The following is an 18114-nucleotide window of genomic DNA, read 5'->3' on the forward strand; positions in this document are numbered from 1 at the left end:
TTCCCGGCGTGCATGCACACAAAAGAGCCAGGCATACCTGCCTGCGCGGCGGTGATGCGAGTGGCCCAATTACAGCTCCGCACCCAGCCTGGCCGTTTCCATAGCTTCACAGCGCAGCGCTTCCCTCTCCCGAGGCCATCGGAGCAGGACCTGGCATCTTATCAGCGATCATCCTGCAACGCAGCTCTCCTCCGGGCCCTACCTGCCAATGGCCGGTCTTGCTAGCAACGCAGGATAATATCTTTTCCCACCAGAGCCATGTGATGATTTTTTCCCGCTATAATTTTGTCTTGCTTCCAAAGCCACTTGCATAACCGGTGCCGAGGGAGCAAAGCACAAGGCAGGGTGGCTACGAGAGCTCCCTGGGGCAGGGGATGGGGCAAGAGGCTGTCCCAGCCCAGAGGACACCCTGAGCATCTCTGGTGCTCTGGTCCTGCCTAAGGAAGAGCAAGAGGAGCCATCCAAAAGGACTAATGGCTCTCTCTGGCCAAACCCCACCTCGGGGAGGGGAGGCAGTCCTGCAGCCTGCAAAGCTGAGCCAGGAGGACAGGGAGAGGGAGGGCAGGCGCTTCCCCCCAGTGGGCCAGATCCTGCCTGGGTGAGAGCCCCTAGGGAGCTCAGAACAACACCCTGCCAAAACAGGCACAGAAACTAGGCTGAAAAGCCTACTCCAGAAGGACATGGGATGTTTGTGGTCTCCTGAGGTGGTGGTTTGCTCAGGGTCCTGCCTGCTCACAGGCTTCCTCAGCAGGGAGTAGGAGAACTGGGAGTGCAAAGGCATGGGGGGTCTTTGCTGGGACCTGTGCCATGGTGGAGATGCATGTTCCAGGTGGGACAAGCAGGGGTATCACAAACTGCATATCCTAACACATTCCCAGTGAGGGTCCTGCGCCCTTCCCTGCCTCATCCAGAGTCACAGCCAGTGCTGCAACTCAATAACTGACCTTGCCTCTACTTCTCAGCTCCAGAACTGGATCTGCGGGCAAAGCCAGCAGGGTGAACTACCTGACACAAGCAAGTTGAGTCCCCATCCTGGCCAGAGGACCGTGGCTGCACTGCCAGCCATCCCACCAAGCTTTGCCTAGCAGGGCAGTAGCAGCACACAAAATTAAGGTTGCTCAGCACTCTGCATCCTCAAGTTGATGATGTAGGAAGAGCAGGTCCTGTCATGGAGCCGTCCACAGCTTCCCAACTAGGTGGCCAGGCTGGAATTGTTCACACTAATAGTTTATCCAACAAAGTCTCTAATTTCATAGAGACAATAATTAATTGTGAATTTGGGCTCCATTTGAAAGGACAAGGAGCATCTGTTAGCTTGCAATAAACAGTGTTTCTTTCTGACTTATACGTTTTTAGAGGAACTTTGCAACTTTTGACAAGTAATTCATCTAGAAACGTAGTTAATACCAGTAATGGATAAAACCAAGTGCCTTCTCCTGCACAAGGAACACTTTTTTCTTTCAGAAAGAATATCTAGAACAGTTCCTTTTAGGTTGACCCAAAGTGATTTCCTTCCCCTGGGTTTTTGATTTAACAGCCAAAACAATACAACCCCACTTACTCTTACAGCCCAGGTATACTTTTTGCCACACATCAGCTGCCTGCTTGAAATTTTCCATGCTTTGTAGCTGAGTCAGACTACATTTTTCTCTCCAAAATTCAAGCAAAAACTCATTTCTGAGAATACAGTTTGCCATCAAGTAGGACCACAAAGCTTTCCCACTGCCTCACCTGAAATCAGGAATGAGACTGCTGTGCTGGGCCCAGATGGGGCTGCGCCATTTCCCGAGGAGCTGCACACACATTTGTGTGTTACCAGCCCCTGGATATGGCTGTTTGCAGACTGCCAATGCCACAGAATATGCCTAACCTCTGGAAAACCAGGGGTCCTCCAGCGGAGCAGGCTGCAGGAAGCAGAGCGCAGCCAAGGGGCCAGCCATGCCGGGGCTGCTGAAGATCCGAGTATCATCGTGCCCAGCAGCCGATGCCTAGGGAAGGCACACAGGCAGGGCAAGTAGGTATGAGATGGTCCCAACCCTGGTGATGCATGGCTCAAGGACTTTGCAAGATGGAGTTGGGATGTTTGTGTTTTCTCTTCTTTCTTGCTTTTTTTGCCTTAATCTCTCTATGCCAGGTTTGAAAGCTGTACCTGCAGGACAGTTCAACGTCTAGTGCTAACTAACTCACCTGCTTCACACCTAGACACTGAAAGACCCGCAATGGTACACCCTCCTGGCTCCCTCCTTGGGGCAAATGGAGGTGATGACGGCCCTCCGTACCCAGATGCTGCAGAGAGGACGGCTTCCTCCAGGACCTGCTGGTCCATTAGGAGGAATTCATTTCCCAGCACAGCTCAACAAGCAGGTGGAGAAGGAGGCAGCTGCTACCCGGTGAAGGCAAGCAGTGGCTCACTGGGACCAAACGAATCTGCAGGACCCTGCAAGAGGAACAGGACAAGGCTGACAAACTCAAGAGTGTTCATGACCTTACACGGCCGTGTTTGCAACGGGAGAGACGGCCGCAGCATTTTCTGAGCTATATCCTCAAATTGTCCCGTATGGCTTGGGCCGGTGCCTGCCCAGGAGCACCCGGCCGCAGGCAGGGCTTGCAGGCTCTGCCGGGAGGCGTGCCAGCCCTGCGCCTGCCCTTCAGGAGGGCTTCAGAGGGCAAGCCTCAGGGCAGGTCTCCAGCTCACTGCGGCTGCTGCTTGGGCTTGCAACCGTCTCGTGCTGGGCAGCAAAGGCATGTCCACCCTTGCCTGAGCCGGCAGCACTTGCCTAGCCAAGGCAGGACAGGCTGTGACCCGATTCCTCTTTAGTGGGAGGAACAGAAAGTCTCCCAGGCAGCAAATGCAGCATCCCAGGTTGTGCTGGGTGTCAGCTCAGCTCTGCTCGGCTCAGACACGACTCAGGACAACTGGCAAACTCCGAGACAGCCAGAGCAGCAGGGAGATGGCAAGTTAGGTCCGTTTCCCTCTTTACCCTGCCCTTCTGGAGCTCTGCCACCTCCAAAGAAGAGAAAAGATGCCAAAAAAATGCGACTGGAATATGAATATGATGTTCAGACTGCGGCAGCGGCTGTAACCCAGCTTGAACTCTCCAGCCACAAAAGGTCCATCCCGTGCTGCAGGCAGCAGGGATGACGGCCAGCCCTGGCTGACAAACCCTCCCTCCAGACCCAGCCCTCCACCAGCAGCCCGTTGGTGAGGTCCTGCTGGTTGCTGCCTGCACCCGCTCCCCTGCCCGCAGAGCTCTCCTACCTGCCTGCACCCACGGTCCCGCAGCGACCGAGGCCCTTGGCATGCCCGTGGCACAGCAGAGGTTGCTGGCAGAGTCCGTCCAAGCAGATGCCGAAGGAGAGGGAGTAGCCCACGCATGGTTATGCCTGGGAGCGGTCCAGACCGTTGGGTTTGGTTTGGTCTCGCATCCATAATGAGACGCACAGCGCGAAGCAGCCACACGCATCACAACTGAGAGCGGAGTCAGGGATGCGGACATGAGAAATCCGTTGGCTCCGAGGACGGGAGGCTGCACTCCCAGGCACTGGCCACTGCCCCAGCGGGACAGCATGGGGGTGTCAGGGCTGGACAGCCCTGCCCAGGGGGCTGTATCGGGGGGGTCCCCACCTGCCTCCAGCACTTTGGCTCTGAACAGGGCCAAAGTCCCAGGAACGGCTCAGGCAAGGCTGCCACGTGCCATGTCCAGCAGAGAAGGACCGCCTTGCCCTCCTCACCCTTGGCTCCCTTTGCATGGGCATTACTACCCTGCACTTACCCAGCCCAAGCACTGGAGAACCCAGCTGAAGAGTTTCCTCTGGTCTTCCAACCTCAACACACCAGAGCAGTGAGTTGGGATGAGGCAGAAGAGCCACATCGGGCCTATGGCATCCACAGAGCAAGTCCAAAGTCCCCAGGATGCAGCATCCATGTGTGAGCCAGACCTTGCTTGTATGGGCTGTACCTATTCTAGTCACATTTTGGGGGGGCATCATTCCCCTATTGGGAGGTGGCTGGCCTGGGACTTGTCCACAGCTAGAAGGATGCTCCACGGTACTGTGGGCAGCAGGTGCTTTGCTTGGGTCTAGATGGTGCCTGTTCTTGGGCTGGGAGAGGGGACTGAGCAGGGCTTTGCTCTCCAGCCTGGGCAGGCCAGCAGCTGCAAGGGAAAGGGGGAAAAGGAGAAAACTATGTATAAAGAGAGGCTGCTGTGGATCTGCCCAACCAGGGCTGTGGCAGCACCGGGATCTGTGTTAAGAACTGGCTTCCCCAAGTTTAGGAGGCTGAGAGATGTGTGGAATAAATTACTTGTGACACTGACTCCTACACTTCCAGACTCACGCGGGATTTAGCCACCAGACTCCCAGTTAAGTCAGCGCCAGTTATTAAGGTCAGGAGAAGTCGGGTAGCTAAATCCTATCTGGGGGCTGCGGCATGGCGGGGCTGTGCCAGCCCGTGGAGGCATCCCGGCACTCCTGGGGGACATGCCCCCCGGCACCACTCCCCAGCACCCAGTGCAGCCTGGGAGCTGCTCCCATTGCAGGCTGGAAATCAAATAAATAAATTATGCATTGCATCCAGCTCCTTCATGGGGATACTCTGCAAAATAGAGGAGAGGAGAGGAGACTGAGATCTTGCCCTGATCCAGGAACAGCCTGGTCTGTTTTGCTGCTGGTTTCACTTATCTCTTTCCTCCTCCACTACCTGAGGTTTCAAATGCTCCAGGGAGATGTCTCCATTAACCACAGTTTTCTTTGGCAGTTATATTTCATTACAGTGTCTCTTCCCGCTAATCTTTCCCAGCTTTTCTTGTTGTTATTTTTATTATGATTATTTTCACAAACCCTTTGTTTCCAGCTTTACTTAACCTGGCCATGTCCCTTTAAATACCACAGCCTGGGCAGAATAGGGGATCAGTCCTTTGACAGGAGCTAAAGTCCTGTTTGATCTGGATTAGATGCTGATTTTGCTTACCAGACTAAAGACCGAGGGGGACCACGCAGCGCCTGTGTTTGCACAAACCTGCCTGGTTGCATTCCTCTTCCTCCCCGTGTCCAGCCGAAGGGGTGAGCATGGGGCTGTGCACACAGCTTGCAATCCAAGCGGATAAACGGTCACTTTGTCTGGAGACGTAAGAAAATGGAGGTGGGAGGACGGAGTCAGCAGCTCTGCACTGTGCTGGAGAGCTGACTCAGGTTGCAGACCCTCCCCAGGGTGCGAGCAGGTCAGCACCCGCCAGCTGAGATGCCCACGAGCATCCCTCAGCCCTTGGCAGGCTCCGCATTACTCACCTGGAGGGCCCAGCTCTGTCTTGCTGCCCATCTTGCAGGCTGGGGCTTAATTGTGGTATCCTGGGTCCCTAATGACCCACCTGATAGTGGGATGGGTTAGGATGTGGGGGCACCAAGACCTCCGCGTGCCCCACACCCAACAGACTGTGTTTTCTCCAAGGACTCCCATCCCCACTGTGTCTTTTTCCCACCCCCATCTCCTGCCTCTTCACCTGCCCTTTTCTGTAGTCCTTCTGCCCAAATGACAAGTGTTTTCTCTTTCCCTGTGCAGTCCCCATCCCCTCATGTCTTGCCCTGCTCTGGCCCCTTCCCCCAGCTCAGTATCCCCCAAGCCCCCAGGAGCGGCACTGCCTCCTCGGCTGCCCTGTGGCTCAGCCCCCCCCCCTCCCCGGTCCTGCTTCTCCCGCAAGGGACCACGGCCAAACCAGGCTCCGGGAGAGATGGAGGGGGCCACCAGTCAGCTCAGGCACTTCATGGACTGGAGCTGGAGGGGGGGGCAGGGACCCCCCATTACACACATACGTACTTGCAGCAAAGCCAATTTATACGTCCCCCTGCGGCTGTCTCGGTGGAGAAATGTCAGGACTCACTGCAAGGCAGCGAACCGCGCTGCTGGTGGGAGCCCTCCAGGCCAGGCAGAGCGGGCAGGAGCTGGAGCTCAGCGCAAGCCCAGCACCTGCACCCCATGCCTCACTGCAGGGAGTGGGGAGCACACAAGTGGGCTCTGCCCCAGGCTGGTTTCACCCCAGCTGCTCCAGGTTAAAAGCAGCAGGAAAAAACTGGAGCAAAGCCTCTGGCTTTGCTGGCCTTGCCCTTGCAGCAGGGTGGAGCGCGTCTCTTGCTTAGGCAGTCAGGCAGGGCGCAGAGCCTTGCTGAGGGAGCATCTCCCACCGGGATGGTGCCCAGGTCACCTGGCAGTGGGAGAACTGTGTCTACAAGGGCAAGGTAGAAGGATGTCGGTGGTACCACCACTGCATGAGCAGGAGCATTCGGAGGGTCACAGGGCACGGCTGAGAGGTGCTGAGCTGTGCCGAGTGCTCCTGCTCACTGATGGGGTCCAGCACGATCCAGCTCTGCAGGAGAGAGGTGAAGGACCTGTGAAGCCTTCCTGGGCATTGATCTCCTGGCTGGTCCACTCCTGAAGCTGGAAAACTAAGTCTGCCAGAGGTGGGGAGGCTCATGGCTGTGCCACTGCTGGAGGTATCATTACCCACAACAGATGGAGCTTTAAAAAGAACAGGGCCAGCAAGTGAGATAAAATGCAGAAATTAGTGACCGTAAAGGTCAAGCGGGATGTACTCATCAAGGGGGTGGGTTTGGCTGACTTGCACTGCTGCAGTCCCAGCCCGCACAGCCAGAAGGCATGCAGGCACTGGCATTGCCCACCTGCCTGCACCTATGTCCTCCGAGACAAGAGGGTGTCCTTGCAATGCCAAGGGCAGGTGAGGAGATGCAGAAACTCAGGGCTCTGCCAGGGCAAATTGATGCTGTGTTATGGCATGTGCAGGTAAGAGAGGGGGAGATTGTCCTTTTGTCTTGTTCTTGTCTATGGGGAACTCTCATGGCAGAAGATGGCCTTGTGAAACACCCTGGCCACTGTTCTTTGCCCAGGAGAACAGGCAAGACCAGAAAGTAGGTGGCACCAGTTGGCACATCAAGAAAAAGGAACTTAATGATTTGGGAGGTCGCATCCATGCTTGCCCTGTTCTTGTACCCTTCCTGGGTTTAGTATAACCTGCTCTATGCACTTTTTGGCTTGTGGGTTTACCCAAAATACACAGGCCAACAGCTCCTCCACCCGCTGTAGGCCTGCCCCAGGCTTGCTTGGGCTCAGGGAGAGGGGGCTGTGCAATGGCACAGGTTTGGGGCACAGTGTCCAGCCAGCCCAGGTGCAGGAGAAGCCAGCCCAAGTGTCCCAAAGGCAAGGCAGGAGAGGGCAGGACATTATTCCTGCCCCATGGGCATCTCATCCTCCAGCCCTGGATCAGAGGCACAAGGGAGGCTGCAGGACTATCTGGGAGGGCAAGGACAGGGCAGCCGGGTCTTGCGTTCCCGCTACCCATGGTACCAGCTGGACACCTTCACAAGCACTACGTCCACTTGCAGCATTTTGGTTGCAGGAGACATAACATCCCAGACCCATGCTTTACCAGGGCTTTCAGCGTCTGTGTCTGGCCAAGGGGGAGGCAGGTTCCAGGCTGCAAACCCCCCCAGCTTGGACTGGTACCTGTTACCTCTGCTAAGCCCCCGCTCAGCTGCTGTCATTCACCCATCTTCACCCAAAGGCTGAAGGCTAATGCCCACACCAGCCACTCCCTCCCCTGCCTGATAACACAGCATCTTGCACTGAGTAGCCTCCTTCTGCTGTCACAGGCCGACCTATTTCTCGCAAATCCTGACTGCTCTGGCCTTAAAACATCTTGACGCAGTGCTGAAACCGGCATTGGCACAGCAGCGAGTCCCTGATTAAGTGGGAGCCGCCACGACTTGGCGTGGGCTTTGCAGCCAGCAGTTGCTGGCTGGAAGAGCAGAGCAGCCGTGGCATGGCTGGAATAGGGGAGCACCTACATGGTCCTCAGGAATAATCAGGCATTGTTCTTGATTAAAAAGAGGGACACCACTGCTCAACCAGGCTAGACCGCCCTTGTCGCCCACAGCCATGGGATGCTGGAGGTTGGAGTACTCTGCTGGGGCTGAAGGAGCTGGGGATGCAAGAGGTGTTCTCCATTGTGCAAGCAAAACCAGCACACCCCAAGCAGTCATTCACTCTAAGGGCTGCAGGGATAGGAGCTGAGACCCTAGACCAAGATGGCTTCCTCTGTGGAGACAGCACCACTGAGCTGCAGGCAGGGTGCCTGGTCTGGTGGCACACCAGTCCCTAGGGTGGGAGGACCTCGGGCAGTTTCTGTGCAGCCCCAGCTACAGAAACCACCTAGTGATGGCTGCAGCAAAGTCCCCAGTCTCCTGCAGAGCCGCAGCAGGGCGGCCAGCCAGGGCACTTGGCCAGCTGGAGCCGCAGCTTTGCCTTGCTGGAGACCCAGCTCATGCCAGGGTGGGCTGGCGGGATGCAGGAATGGGTGTCAGCTCCTACCTACAGGATCCTTTCCAAGGATGCTGCCAGGTAAACATCCTCCCGCCCCAGCTCAGGCACAGGAAGATCTCAATGTGTGGTGGTAGGTCAGGAAGTCTGGAAGTCCCAGAGGTGAATGATGTGGACGTCAAGCCTTCAGGTGATAAAGGATCTCCCATGGTTCCTCTTTCTTGAGAAAAGCCCTTTTCAGGCTTGCTCTGGTACAGACACAGTGATGGGCACAGCATTCCAGAGTCCTGGTGGGACCCTCCTGCCCCCCGGTTCCACACCTCAGCATGGGCAGTTTCTGGGGAAAGAAGCCAATGCAGTGCTCGTTCCCAGTGGAGAAGATACAAAGAGATGAGGAATCCTTAGCCTGAATTTGAAAACTGCACAACTACTCAGAAGAACTTCAGCCAGGGTTGAAAATTGGGCTGGAAAGCTCACAGGAGGTGTGTGACACAGGGAAGGTCACCTGGCCAGGAGGGAATTTTATTTAGATCGGTGCTCCCAACCGAGCCGGCCCAGCAGCCCCAGGCTCCAGCCTTGAAGATGGTTAGACAGCCTGAACAAAGCCAGCCCTGGGGTGGTGAACATCCCCCCCGGCTGCCCATGCCTGGTGAGGGACAGTTAACCCTGGCAGACCTGCATCAGTTGTGTCCAGCTGTGGTGGGGCTGCCAAACCCCCAGCCAAGCTGGTGTCAGCTCAGCACCAGGACTCGCTGGGGAGCATCCATAGATGGCCCAGCCTTGCAGGAGATGCTAGATGTCTGTAATGCCTGGCGCGGGGGCTGGCTGGACCCTGCCTTGGCCCCACAGCCCCCTGGACTATGCAGTGTCCCTACCAACCAAGCCTGAGCGGATCCCACCACCCCAACCCGCTACCACCCTCTTGCCCTTGGGGTGAACCGCTGGGTTGCCTAGCAGCAACCCAGACCCAACGCTCATGGACCTTCCTGTCCCACCACCAAGGATCCCACAGCCCCCTTTGCCAAGACCCTGGCCCCTCGTTGTCCCACCAGGCCCCTCCCCGCAGCTCCAAGCCCCCGCGGGGAGCGTGGCCGGCCCTGGCAGCAGGAGCAGGCTGCCGGCCGGGAGGTCACGCCTGGCCGGCGGCGCTCGCGGCGAGCCCGCCATCCGGCTCAGCTGAAGCACATTTTGTTCGGCGCTTCCTGCATCCTGCCCCATCCCCACGCCGGGGGGGCGGGTCAGCCCGGGGTCAGGCTGCTAATTGCAGCGGGATGAGGTGGACGCCAGCCCACTGCACCAGGCTGCAACCCAACGCAGGGGAAGCGGTGGGTCCTGCTCTGGAGAGGGATGGGTGACACCCCGCAGCTGAGCCCCGCACCCCGCCAAGATGCCCCTGTGGCGGGACGGGATGTGTCCCTGGCACCAGTGCAGAGGTTTGCGGCTCCTGCTGCTGGCTCTGCTGCAGCTCACCCCAGACTCAGGGCTGCGGACACAACCCTCTCAAGCCAGACCAACTCCACCACGCAAACAGCTGCTGGCATCGCCACTGTGCTGCTGCACCAGCCCCACGCCAGTGTCTCTCCTTTCCTGGCATCACTCGCTGGTGTCTTCCCACGTGGAGCCACCGAGGCCGACTGAGGAGGGGCTCAGACACAGCCGTGCCCTCTGGCAGCTGGAGGTTTCCTTCCCCTTCTGCTAACTCTAATGAGGATGTTAATTAAGAGCGACCCCGGGCTAGCTCTTGTGGTAGCACCCAAGGTTCTCCCTCAGTGCCGTGCGGAGCTCATTATCGTCATCCCATGCTCCCCGTGCCACCTGGCTGCCAATGGCCGCCTTGGGGACAGCAGCCCTGGGTGCCACTTCCCCACCAGCAGCTGGGCAGGCAGTGGGGACAGCCGGGCACAGGGGACATGCCTGAGGGTGAAACTGCGGCTGAGTGTGGTGGAAGGGATGGGCTTCCCCCTCAGGGGATGCCTGAGGTCCTGCCTGCCTGGGCAGGAGCTCGTTAGACAAGGCTCTTTGGTGAGCACAAAGCCGTCCACCTACACAGCCCCCCAGGAGGCGCAGATGCAGCCCAGCGTAGGGTGAGCTAGAAGTGGGGACGAGGGGCCGCTCCACAGCCCCAGCACCCCATCTCCTACCTCCCACCACCCCACCACCCCACTCACGGGCAGGGTTTCAATCCCACCCTCTCTCTGGCTCCTTCCTTTCTCCCAAACCCGCTTTCCCTCGTCCTTTGTGGGAAAGCCCCCACTCTCCTTGGCCCCTGCTAATGCCCACGTCCTCCCTGCAAGCGCCACGTGCCCTGCTATCACTCCCCCCGCGCCAGCGCCCACCTCTCCCACTAACGCCCATAGTCCCTGCAAAAGCCCAGTCCCTGCCGATGCCCTGGCCAGAGGAGCACACCGGTGCCGGCGGCACTGGGCTCAGTGTGGCAGTGAAGGCAGGGGCTCTGGCAGGGCATCGCTCCCAAACCACCTCCCTGTACCGGCAGCAGCACCGTGCAGAGTGGCTGCATTGTCCTCTTCCATGCTCCCTGTCCCCGGGGCCTGGGTGCTGCCCCATGCCTCCCGAGGGGCTCCTTGGAGCATTTGGGCTGCCACGATGCAGTGTGCCGGTGTGATGCCCATGGGGGTGATGGGGGACACGTGCCCTGTGCCTTATGGCTTCCTGGGGGAAAAGCAGAGTTGGGGACAATGCCGTCCCTGGGGAGAGCAGGCAGCAGAGAAGCAGCGTGGCACAGCGGGGTTTGTCATGTCTGCAGCTGCCCTGATGGCACTTCACCAAGCACCGATCTGTGCCAACGGCAGCCCTGCCGTGCTGCACACACAGCACCAAGCACAACCCTCTTGTGGGTGACACGGCCAGACCGGGGGAAACAGCCCCGTGGGGCAGCCCCAGCAGTCCCCAGCCCTGGCTGCCGGTGGGATGAAGCAGCACCCCCCCACACAGCTCCCCCAGCAGGTCGGGGCCGGAAAGCCCCAGGGAGGGGCTCTGCGTGCTGCTCCCCAGGACGCTTTCCCAGCGTGGGGTAGGGGCTGGCTCCCCCCCAGGTGCCAGGACTGTGCGTTCACACAGCCCCAACGGTTAGCCACAGTCGTAAAAAACCAGCCAGACTCCTTTTTCCCTTAACACCCCCCCCCCACACACACATTCCTGCTAAGTGATTTCGGCTGTTGCCCGAGCAGCATGAACTGAGAACCAGCTCCCCGCAGCCCCTTGCCAGGGCCACCCCGGTGGGTGCACAAGCTGGGCATGCCACGCACCAGAGCACTCCTGGGGCGCAGGCAGGGTCCATCTGTCCCCGCAGGCCTTGAGCTTCGTCCCTCGCCACGCTGGCCCAGCTCCACCGCCATCACCGTGAGCTCCAGTCATCCCCGCAGGCACCGCCAGCCCAGCCACCAGCGTGACCTGGGTGCCCCGGGGCTGGGCTCCAAACCCCCCCCCCCCGGAGCTGCTGGGGCAGCCAGTGGAAGGCTGCTGGAGATGTTCAGGGTGGTTTTCCCCAGGGATCCTCAGAGCACTTTCTGCTCTGTCCGGGCAGGTAGCTGCCCGGCACGGATGCAGCCCATGCACCGCCATCACCCTCCGCTCCCGCCTCCTCTGGGCGCACATCTGGTCAACAGATGCTGGCCCAAATGCTGGCTGGAGCCAGGGACAAAGGCTCCGGCTACCTCCTCCCAGTGAGACAAGAGCCGGCGCTGCCGGGTCTGGGCAGGTCTGCCTCTTCTCCCGGGCTGGGACGACCCTGCCTGCGTGGCCAGGAGATTCCCCCTGACTGGATGCCGAGCGCAGCACCCCAAGTGCTGGCAGCGACCCTGCCAGCTTGTCCACGGCCGAACCCATCCAGCATCCCCTCCATCCCGGATGGCTCCTGCTGACCCAGTGCCGGCACGAAGCCAGCCTGGAAAGGCATCCATCGGCTGCACCAGACGCTCAGCCTCCTGAGCTCACTCACCTTTGGGAGCTCCTTTTGGACTCGTCCCAGCAAAACAAGCCTCACCGCAGCTCTCCACGGCACGTTAACGGTAGCGTTTTACCAAAACAAATGGTGTGGCGCTACCCAGTAGAACTCCAGGCAGGTCAAGCTGGGAAAAAACCCCGGGAGGAGCCGGGGCTGGCTTAGCCCAGCCACTGCCGGGATTAGCCACGCAGATTTAGCAGCCGGGGCAACTCCAGCTCAGCTCATCACACCATCCCGCCTGGGCCGGCCGCTGCCACGCTCCGGCACGGTCTCCGGTGAGGTGCCCCCAGCAGCCGGCAGGACCGTGCCTGGCAGCCTGGCGGGGATGGGGCGCACAGGCAGGCGAAGGCAGGGGGGGACCGGCCACCATCGGCACTGGGGGGGGCCGGATGGCTGGAAAGAGGGGTGGGAGAGAAATAACAAAGCTGTAAATCATGACACAAAACATGCATTCATTTTATTCACAAAAACAGCCTGGATCGCTAAAACATTACAAACAGCATTTCAATTTAATGATGTAGAGAGAGCTGGAGAGACGGGGATTTGAACAGAAGAGAAATATCACTTTTCGTAACTGCTTCAGCACAGGTCCTGCAATATTATTTTTATTTTGATTTTAACTTCAGTAAGTTTACAAAAATTACTTCTAGGAGTAAACCGTTGCAATTAGGAGGTTTTTCTGTATGCAGTGTTTCTTGTTCTATATTAATAAACTAACAATGACTTTTTTTTCTTTTTTTTTTATATCCTTTTTTTCCTTTTTTGAAGACCGCCAGTTGTGTAGCAATTGTTTTCTTCCACCTTTTATACCGAACCTCTTGCGGGTTAAACTTACATAGGTGAATGGCTAGGAAAAGGGAGACTACATCGCTTTAAACATATTCTCATTTATAAACATGAAGTTGAGGCATTCTAGAAACTATCCACTCTATTGTATGATGGGAAAGAATCAAATAAAAAGTATAAATGAGGGTGCAATTAAACAACTGTGCTAAATTACAGTAGTGCTTATTAGTAACTAGATTTTAAAAGGTTACTGTAAATTTACATTCCCTACACAAGTACTGCATCTTTCACACATAAACAACATCAACACCAAAACACAGAAAGAAACTGATTGTCCATACTCTGTCTATTAAGTCTTGGTACTTTACAGATCCATTGTTTTTTTCTTTTAATTATTTTTATTTGAAAAGCAGTTAAATGTCTGACTAGGACTCAAAGATGTTAAAACGAACGCAAAAAAAAAATTATAAAAACAGGAATGAGATTTGCGAGAAAATATTTTTGGTTCTAAAGAGACACAGGTGCATCCATTCATTTCAGCCAAAAATCCCTTGCCTGAGACAACACAAGCAAGCAGTGACATTGCACTTGGATGACAGAGCTTTGGGATTCCCGTTCCTACTGGAACCATCTGAACGCGGCTCCTGTAGGAAGCATCACCTTCTGGAAAGGAAGAGAGACAGGGAGGGGGGACAGAAGAAGAAGGGACAAGGCGTTAGGTCGGGTCCGGCACAGCCATGCGGCACCAGGGTTGTGCACCCGCCCGCCCCCCCTCCACCCCAGCCCCATCCCAGCATCCCGGTCACCAGCCTCGGGACGGATCCAGCCCAGGCTCGGCATCCCCCAGACACAGCCGCGCATCCCAAGGTTTCCAGCCCACCGGCAAGTGCCGGGGTGCCGGCCGGAGGGAGACGGGGGTCCCCCCACCGCCGGCCCCCACCTCCCTGGCAGGGCACCCGGCAAAGCAGCTCGGCCATTGTTCCTGCGTCCCCGCACCCCAGCCGGGACAATGGCGCAGTCCCTGACTTCCCCTCCGGCCGATAGCAAGCACAATGGCCAAGCTGTGGTGAGCCGGCATGGCCCGGCACGGCGGCCCCCTTGCTGCGAGCCCCCACCTGCCCTGCCACGGACGGACGGACACCCGGCAGACAGGAGCTCGGCCAACAGATGGGTTTAGGAGGGCATGTGGGGGGAAACTGAGGCAGGGACCACCAGACCCAGGAGCTGCTCAGGACACAGGAGACATCACCCCGCTGCTGCCCGGCCACGATGAACAACCTTGTCACCAACAGAGCAGCCCCCGGCACAGCTGGGGACCACTTGGTGTCTCACAGGGGAAGAGGGATGAGTCCCCCCAGGCTCAATCCCACACGCAACAAAGCGCCCAACGACAGACGAGACCTCTTTGAAGCCACCTCCAGGAAAGGTGGTGTGGGGCAATGGCCCCGATGGCTCTGCAGTCCTCTGGAAGAAGAACCTGGGACATTTCCCAGCTGGATGGGGTGGGAAGCCTGCGCAACATTCATGAGACCATGGGTGAAGTATGCAAGGACTGCAACGTCTCTCAATGCCAACAGCCCCCAAGCAAGTCTAAGCCATGCTAGCCAGCAGACAGGGCCACACGATCACCAAAAGGACGTGCCTTAGAGGGCCCTTCTCCAAACAAGCAAGGCACACCAACGGGAAACAAGCCACAGGCTGTGGTGACGGGTGCGGGGCAGCAGGATGGGCTGCCAGGGGCAATGGTGGGGACAGACAGCCCCAGCACCAGCTCCCGGCATTGAGCCCATGTGCAGGGCTAGGGCAGCTCATGTGTTGTCCCAAGAGTCAAAAACCATGCCACATTCAGGTCCCTAACCCCACACAAGAGCCAGCTGGCTCTCATCGAGTCCTTCTCTTGGATGAAGGCACCCACCTCAATGAGTAAGCAGGGCAGCGTCTCCCCCCCACCCCTGTGGGAGGGACCCCAACATTCTCCCTTCCACAGGCACCGTGACCCAAACGTGGGGCTTGGGCAAGGGGAGGGGTGGCAAAGGGCGAGAATGAGCAGCAGATGGTGGTGCCCAGCTAGGCTGCTGACAGATCGCACCTTCTCCTGCTCCCAGCCCATGTCTGGTCCTTCAGGGCACACTGAGCTGGGGCAGTCAACAAGCAGAGAGCTGCAGGCATCACCACTTCCCCAAAAGTCTCTGCAATAAGTAATCAGGCATCTGAGGAAGACACAAGTGCCTCTGGCCAACGATGCACAGGGCTGTGGCATGGCACGCTGCCCATGCTTGATCCTGCCCAAGGCGCCAGGTGCAGAACTGGTGAGGCAGAGCATGGCGGACTCACTAGCAAGGGCCACCTACTCAGATATATCATCCCAGGAGAGAGGAACGAGGGGAGAGGAGGGCTCCTAATGAGTCTGGAAGGAGATGTCTGATACAAGTCACCTTAAACACCTCTACCCCTTCATTATTAAAGGAAGACAGGCAACCAGATCTAATGTGGATGCCCAGGAGAGATCTCCCCTTGTCCCCACGATTATAGAATCACAGAATTGTGAGCCCAGGTCGGAAGGGACCTTCACAGACCACCCAGTCCAACCCTCCCTGCCATGCGCAGGGACATCTTTCACTAGATTGGGTTCCTTAAAGGCCCGTCCAACCTGACCTTGAACCCTTCCAATGATGGGGCATCCGCAACTCCTCTGAGTGATCTGTTCAGTGTCTCACCACCCTCATCATAAAACATTTCTTCCTTATGTCCAACCTAACCCTACCCCTCTTCCAGTTTAAAACCGTTGCCCCTTGTCCTGTCACAACAGGCCTTGGTGAAAAGTTTCTCTGTGAGATTCACCTGAGGGTGGCAGTGACCCTCACACCAGTGCTAGCTGGGGCACCAAGGCGCTTCTCCAGATGGAGGACAGCTCTACTGAGTCAAATCCCAACTACTCATGGCCTTCATGTGACCTACAGCTCTGGAGACAAGCCCAGGGTGACCTGTCCAGGGCCGACCACCAGCCCCCATGGCATTACCCAGGGTTGGTGGGGCTGGCAGAGCCCAGAGGAGCCTGGTAGGTGCAGGGACGTGCTGCTGCCTGCTCCAAGTATCCGACCTGCCTCGCTGGTCTTAGAGCCTCAGCCAGCCACCATTGCACTGGGACACCAGCAGCGACCGGTTATTTGGGCTCTGTAGATGTGCAGATAGAGCTTAATGGCAGCAGAGGGATTTAGCCCTTTTTTTTATGCCACCATAAAGGTTTAATTCTATTTTTTTTTACTGCTTGATTTTAGATCAACATTTAATCACAGCTGCGGCCCCTGTCCAGGCTCTCCAAGGACGCTGCTCTGGGCTCACCGGGCTGGCAGACCAGAGTCACTGCCGGCTGCTCTTCTCCCAGGCAATGGCACAGCTCCCTGCAGAGGGGGACAATGCTTCACAAAGCCCTATGAATTTTTCAGCCCCATATAAAGGCCCACTGAATGGCCCCTCCTGTCCTGGTATCAAGCACTACGGTGTGATGGCACCTCATCAGGACCAGTGGTCCATGGTGCTGCGGAGCTGGCAGCAGATCTGCATCCTGGCCACTGCTACCTCCAGACGGGTCTCCACCACAAGGCAGGTGCCAGTGGTTGCCCTACAGCTGGCCCAACACAACGCATTACTGATGCTGGTTGACATAGGACGAGGTTTAACAACCCAGTCATTGACCCAGGTGACCTTGGGACATCAGCTGGGGTCCCAGCATCCCTGTCCCAGCCACATATGGCCACAATCTCATTCAGCCCTACCAAGGTCAACACACGGCACAAGTGGATATCCTGAGAGAGGAGAGGATGTCTGAAAAAGGGATGGTGATGCCCTGGAGTGACCCACATCTGCCCAGGCATCCATCCCCACCAGCACAACATCTCTTTTCAGCCTCAACACACCTCTGGTCGTGCCCAGGAGGGATGGGGACCCATCTTCGGTGGGGCCCAACTCTATCACATGAAAAGCCCTATTTCAGTGGCTCCAATTTCTCAGCCAGCCGCAGGATGGGGAAACCAATCAAAGGGGGGTGACCGTTTCATGGGCTCCCGGTGCTATTTATCATCCTCGGACCCGGCACAGCGCCAGGAGAAGGGAGTGACTCCTCCAGCTGCTGTGAGCTCCGAGTCTATTGACCCGCTTTAGGACTCTTTGGAAGAGATGAACTTTTTTTTTTTTCCCTTTCTCCCTTTTTCCAGATCACTGACTCAGCAAATTAGAACAAGAATATAATTTAGCAATACAGCGGTTTTTGAAAGACACAGTCCCCCTCTCCTCATCCCCACCACCCAAATAGATTTTTTTTTCCCCTTCACTATTCATTCAGACCTGATGCTAATTGAAAAATGTAGAACATGGCTAAGAAAACAGTGGGTCATCTCTTTGGGATGACCAGAGGATGGGCAATGCCCTCATGCCAGGATGCACGATCCAGCTGATGTCCAGGTGACTTTTTAGCCTTTGCTACCTCTGGGGATGCACTCACGGGCAGGAAGCACGCTGTCACAGCTGATGGTGGGATCAGCTCCCAGAAAAATCAAACCCGGCTTAAGCACAACATATGGGAGACCCAGCACACAGGTCTTGGTCCAGAGCACCCACGGGTGTGCAGCAAGAGGCAGGCTCTGCCAGAGCGCCGTGCCCACGCACCACACCTGCACCGCATCCCAACACTGCCAGCACCCGGCCCTCACCCATGCCACGCCACGCCACACCACGCCATGCCACACCACGCCACGCCACCAGCAGCTGCCCACAGCCCCATCCGAATTTCAGACCCACACGACGACCCGAGTCACCAGACTTTTCCTGCGCTCCCCAGGCGAATATCACACCTCCCCGGTGGATTTGGCAAGGTAGCACCCAACCCAACGGCAGCTTGCAGCGGCTCTCCTCCGAGGCCAAGGGCAACATCCATGGGTGGACCGTGGTGGGCAGCGACACCCTGAGTGCCACCTGAAAACCTCACACCGGGGGGATCCAGGCATCCCAGCGCTCGGCCAGTGTGGCAGGAGCAGGGGTG

General features: G+C 57.4%; 1 protein-coding gene across 7 annotated transcripts in view; it reads right to left on the reverse strand.

Annotated features, from left to right (window-relative positions):
* Window positions 1-12722: 12722 nt before the first annotated feature.
* Window positions 12723-18114, reverse strand: part of CXXC5 (CXXC finger protein 5) — a 39849-nt gene continuing 34457 nt past the window's right edge. For 6 of the 7 annotated variants that reach the window (XR_011322506.1, XM_069773123.1, XM_069773124.1 and 3 more), the window contains exon 3: window positions 12723-13739. Coding sequence is in view for 6 of the 7 variants with exons in the window: in XM_069773123.1 (XP_069629224.1) it covers window positions 13695-13739 (45 nt within the window). In the remaining variant the exon portion in view is untranslated. The remainder of the gene's footprint in view (window positions 13740-18114) is intronic. The other variant, XM_069773129.1, reaches the window with a different exon arrangement.

Source organism: Haliaeetus albicilla, chromosome 27, assembly GCF_947461875.1.
Source record: "Haliaeetus albicilla chromosome 27, bHalAlb1.1, whole genome shotgun sequence".
Taxonomy (NCBI): domain Eukaryota; kingdom Metazoa; phylum Chordata; class Aves; order Accipitriformes; family Accipitridae; genus Haliaeetus; species Haliaeetus albicilla.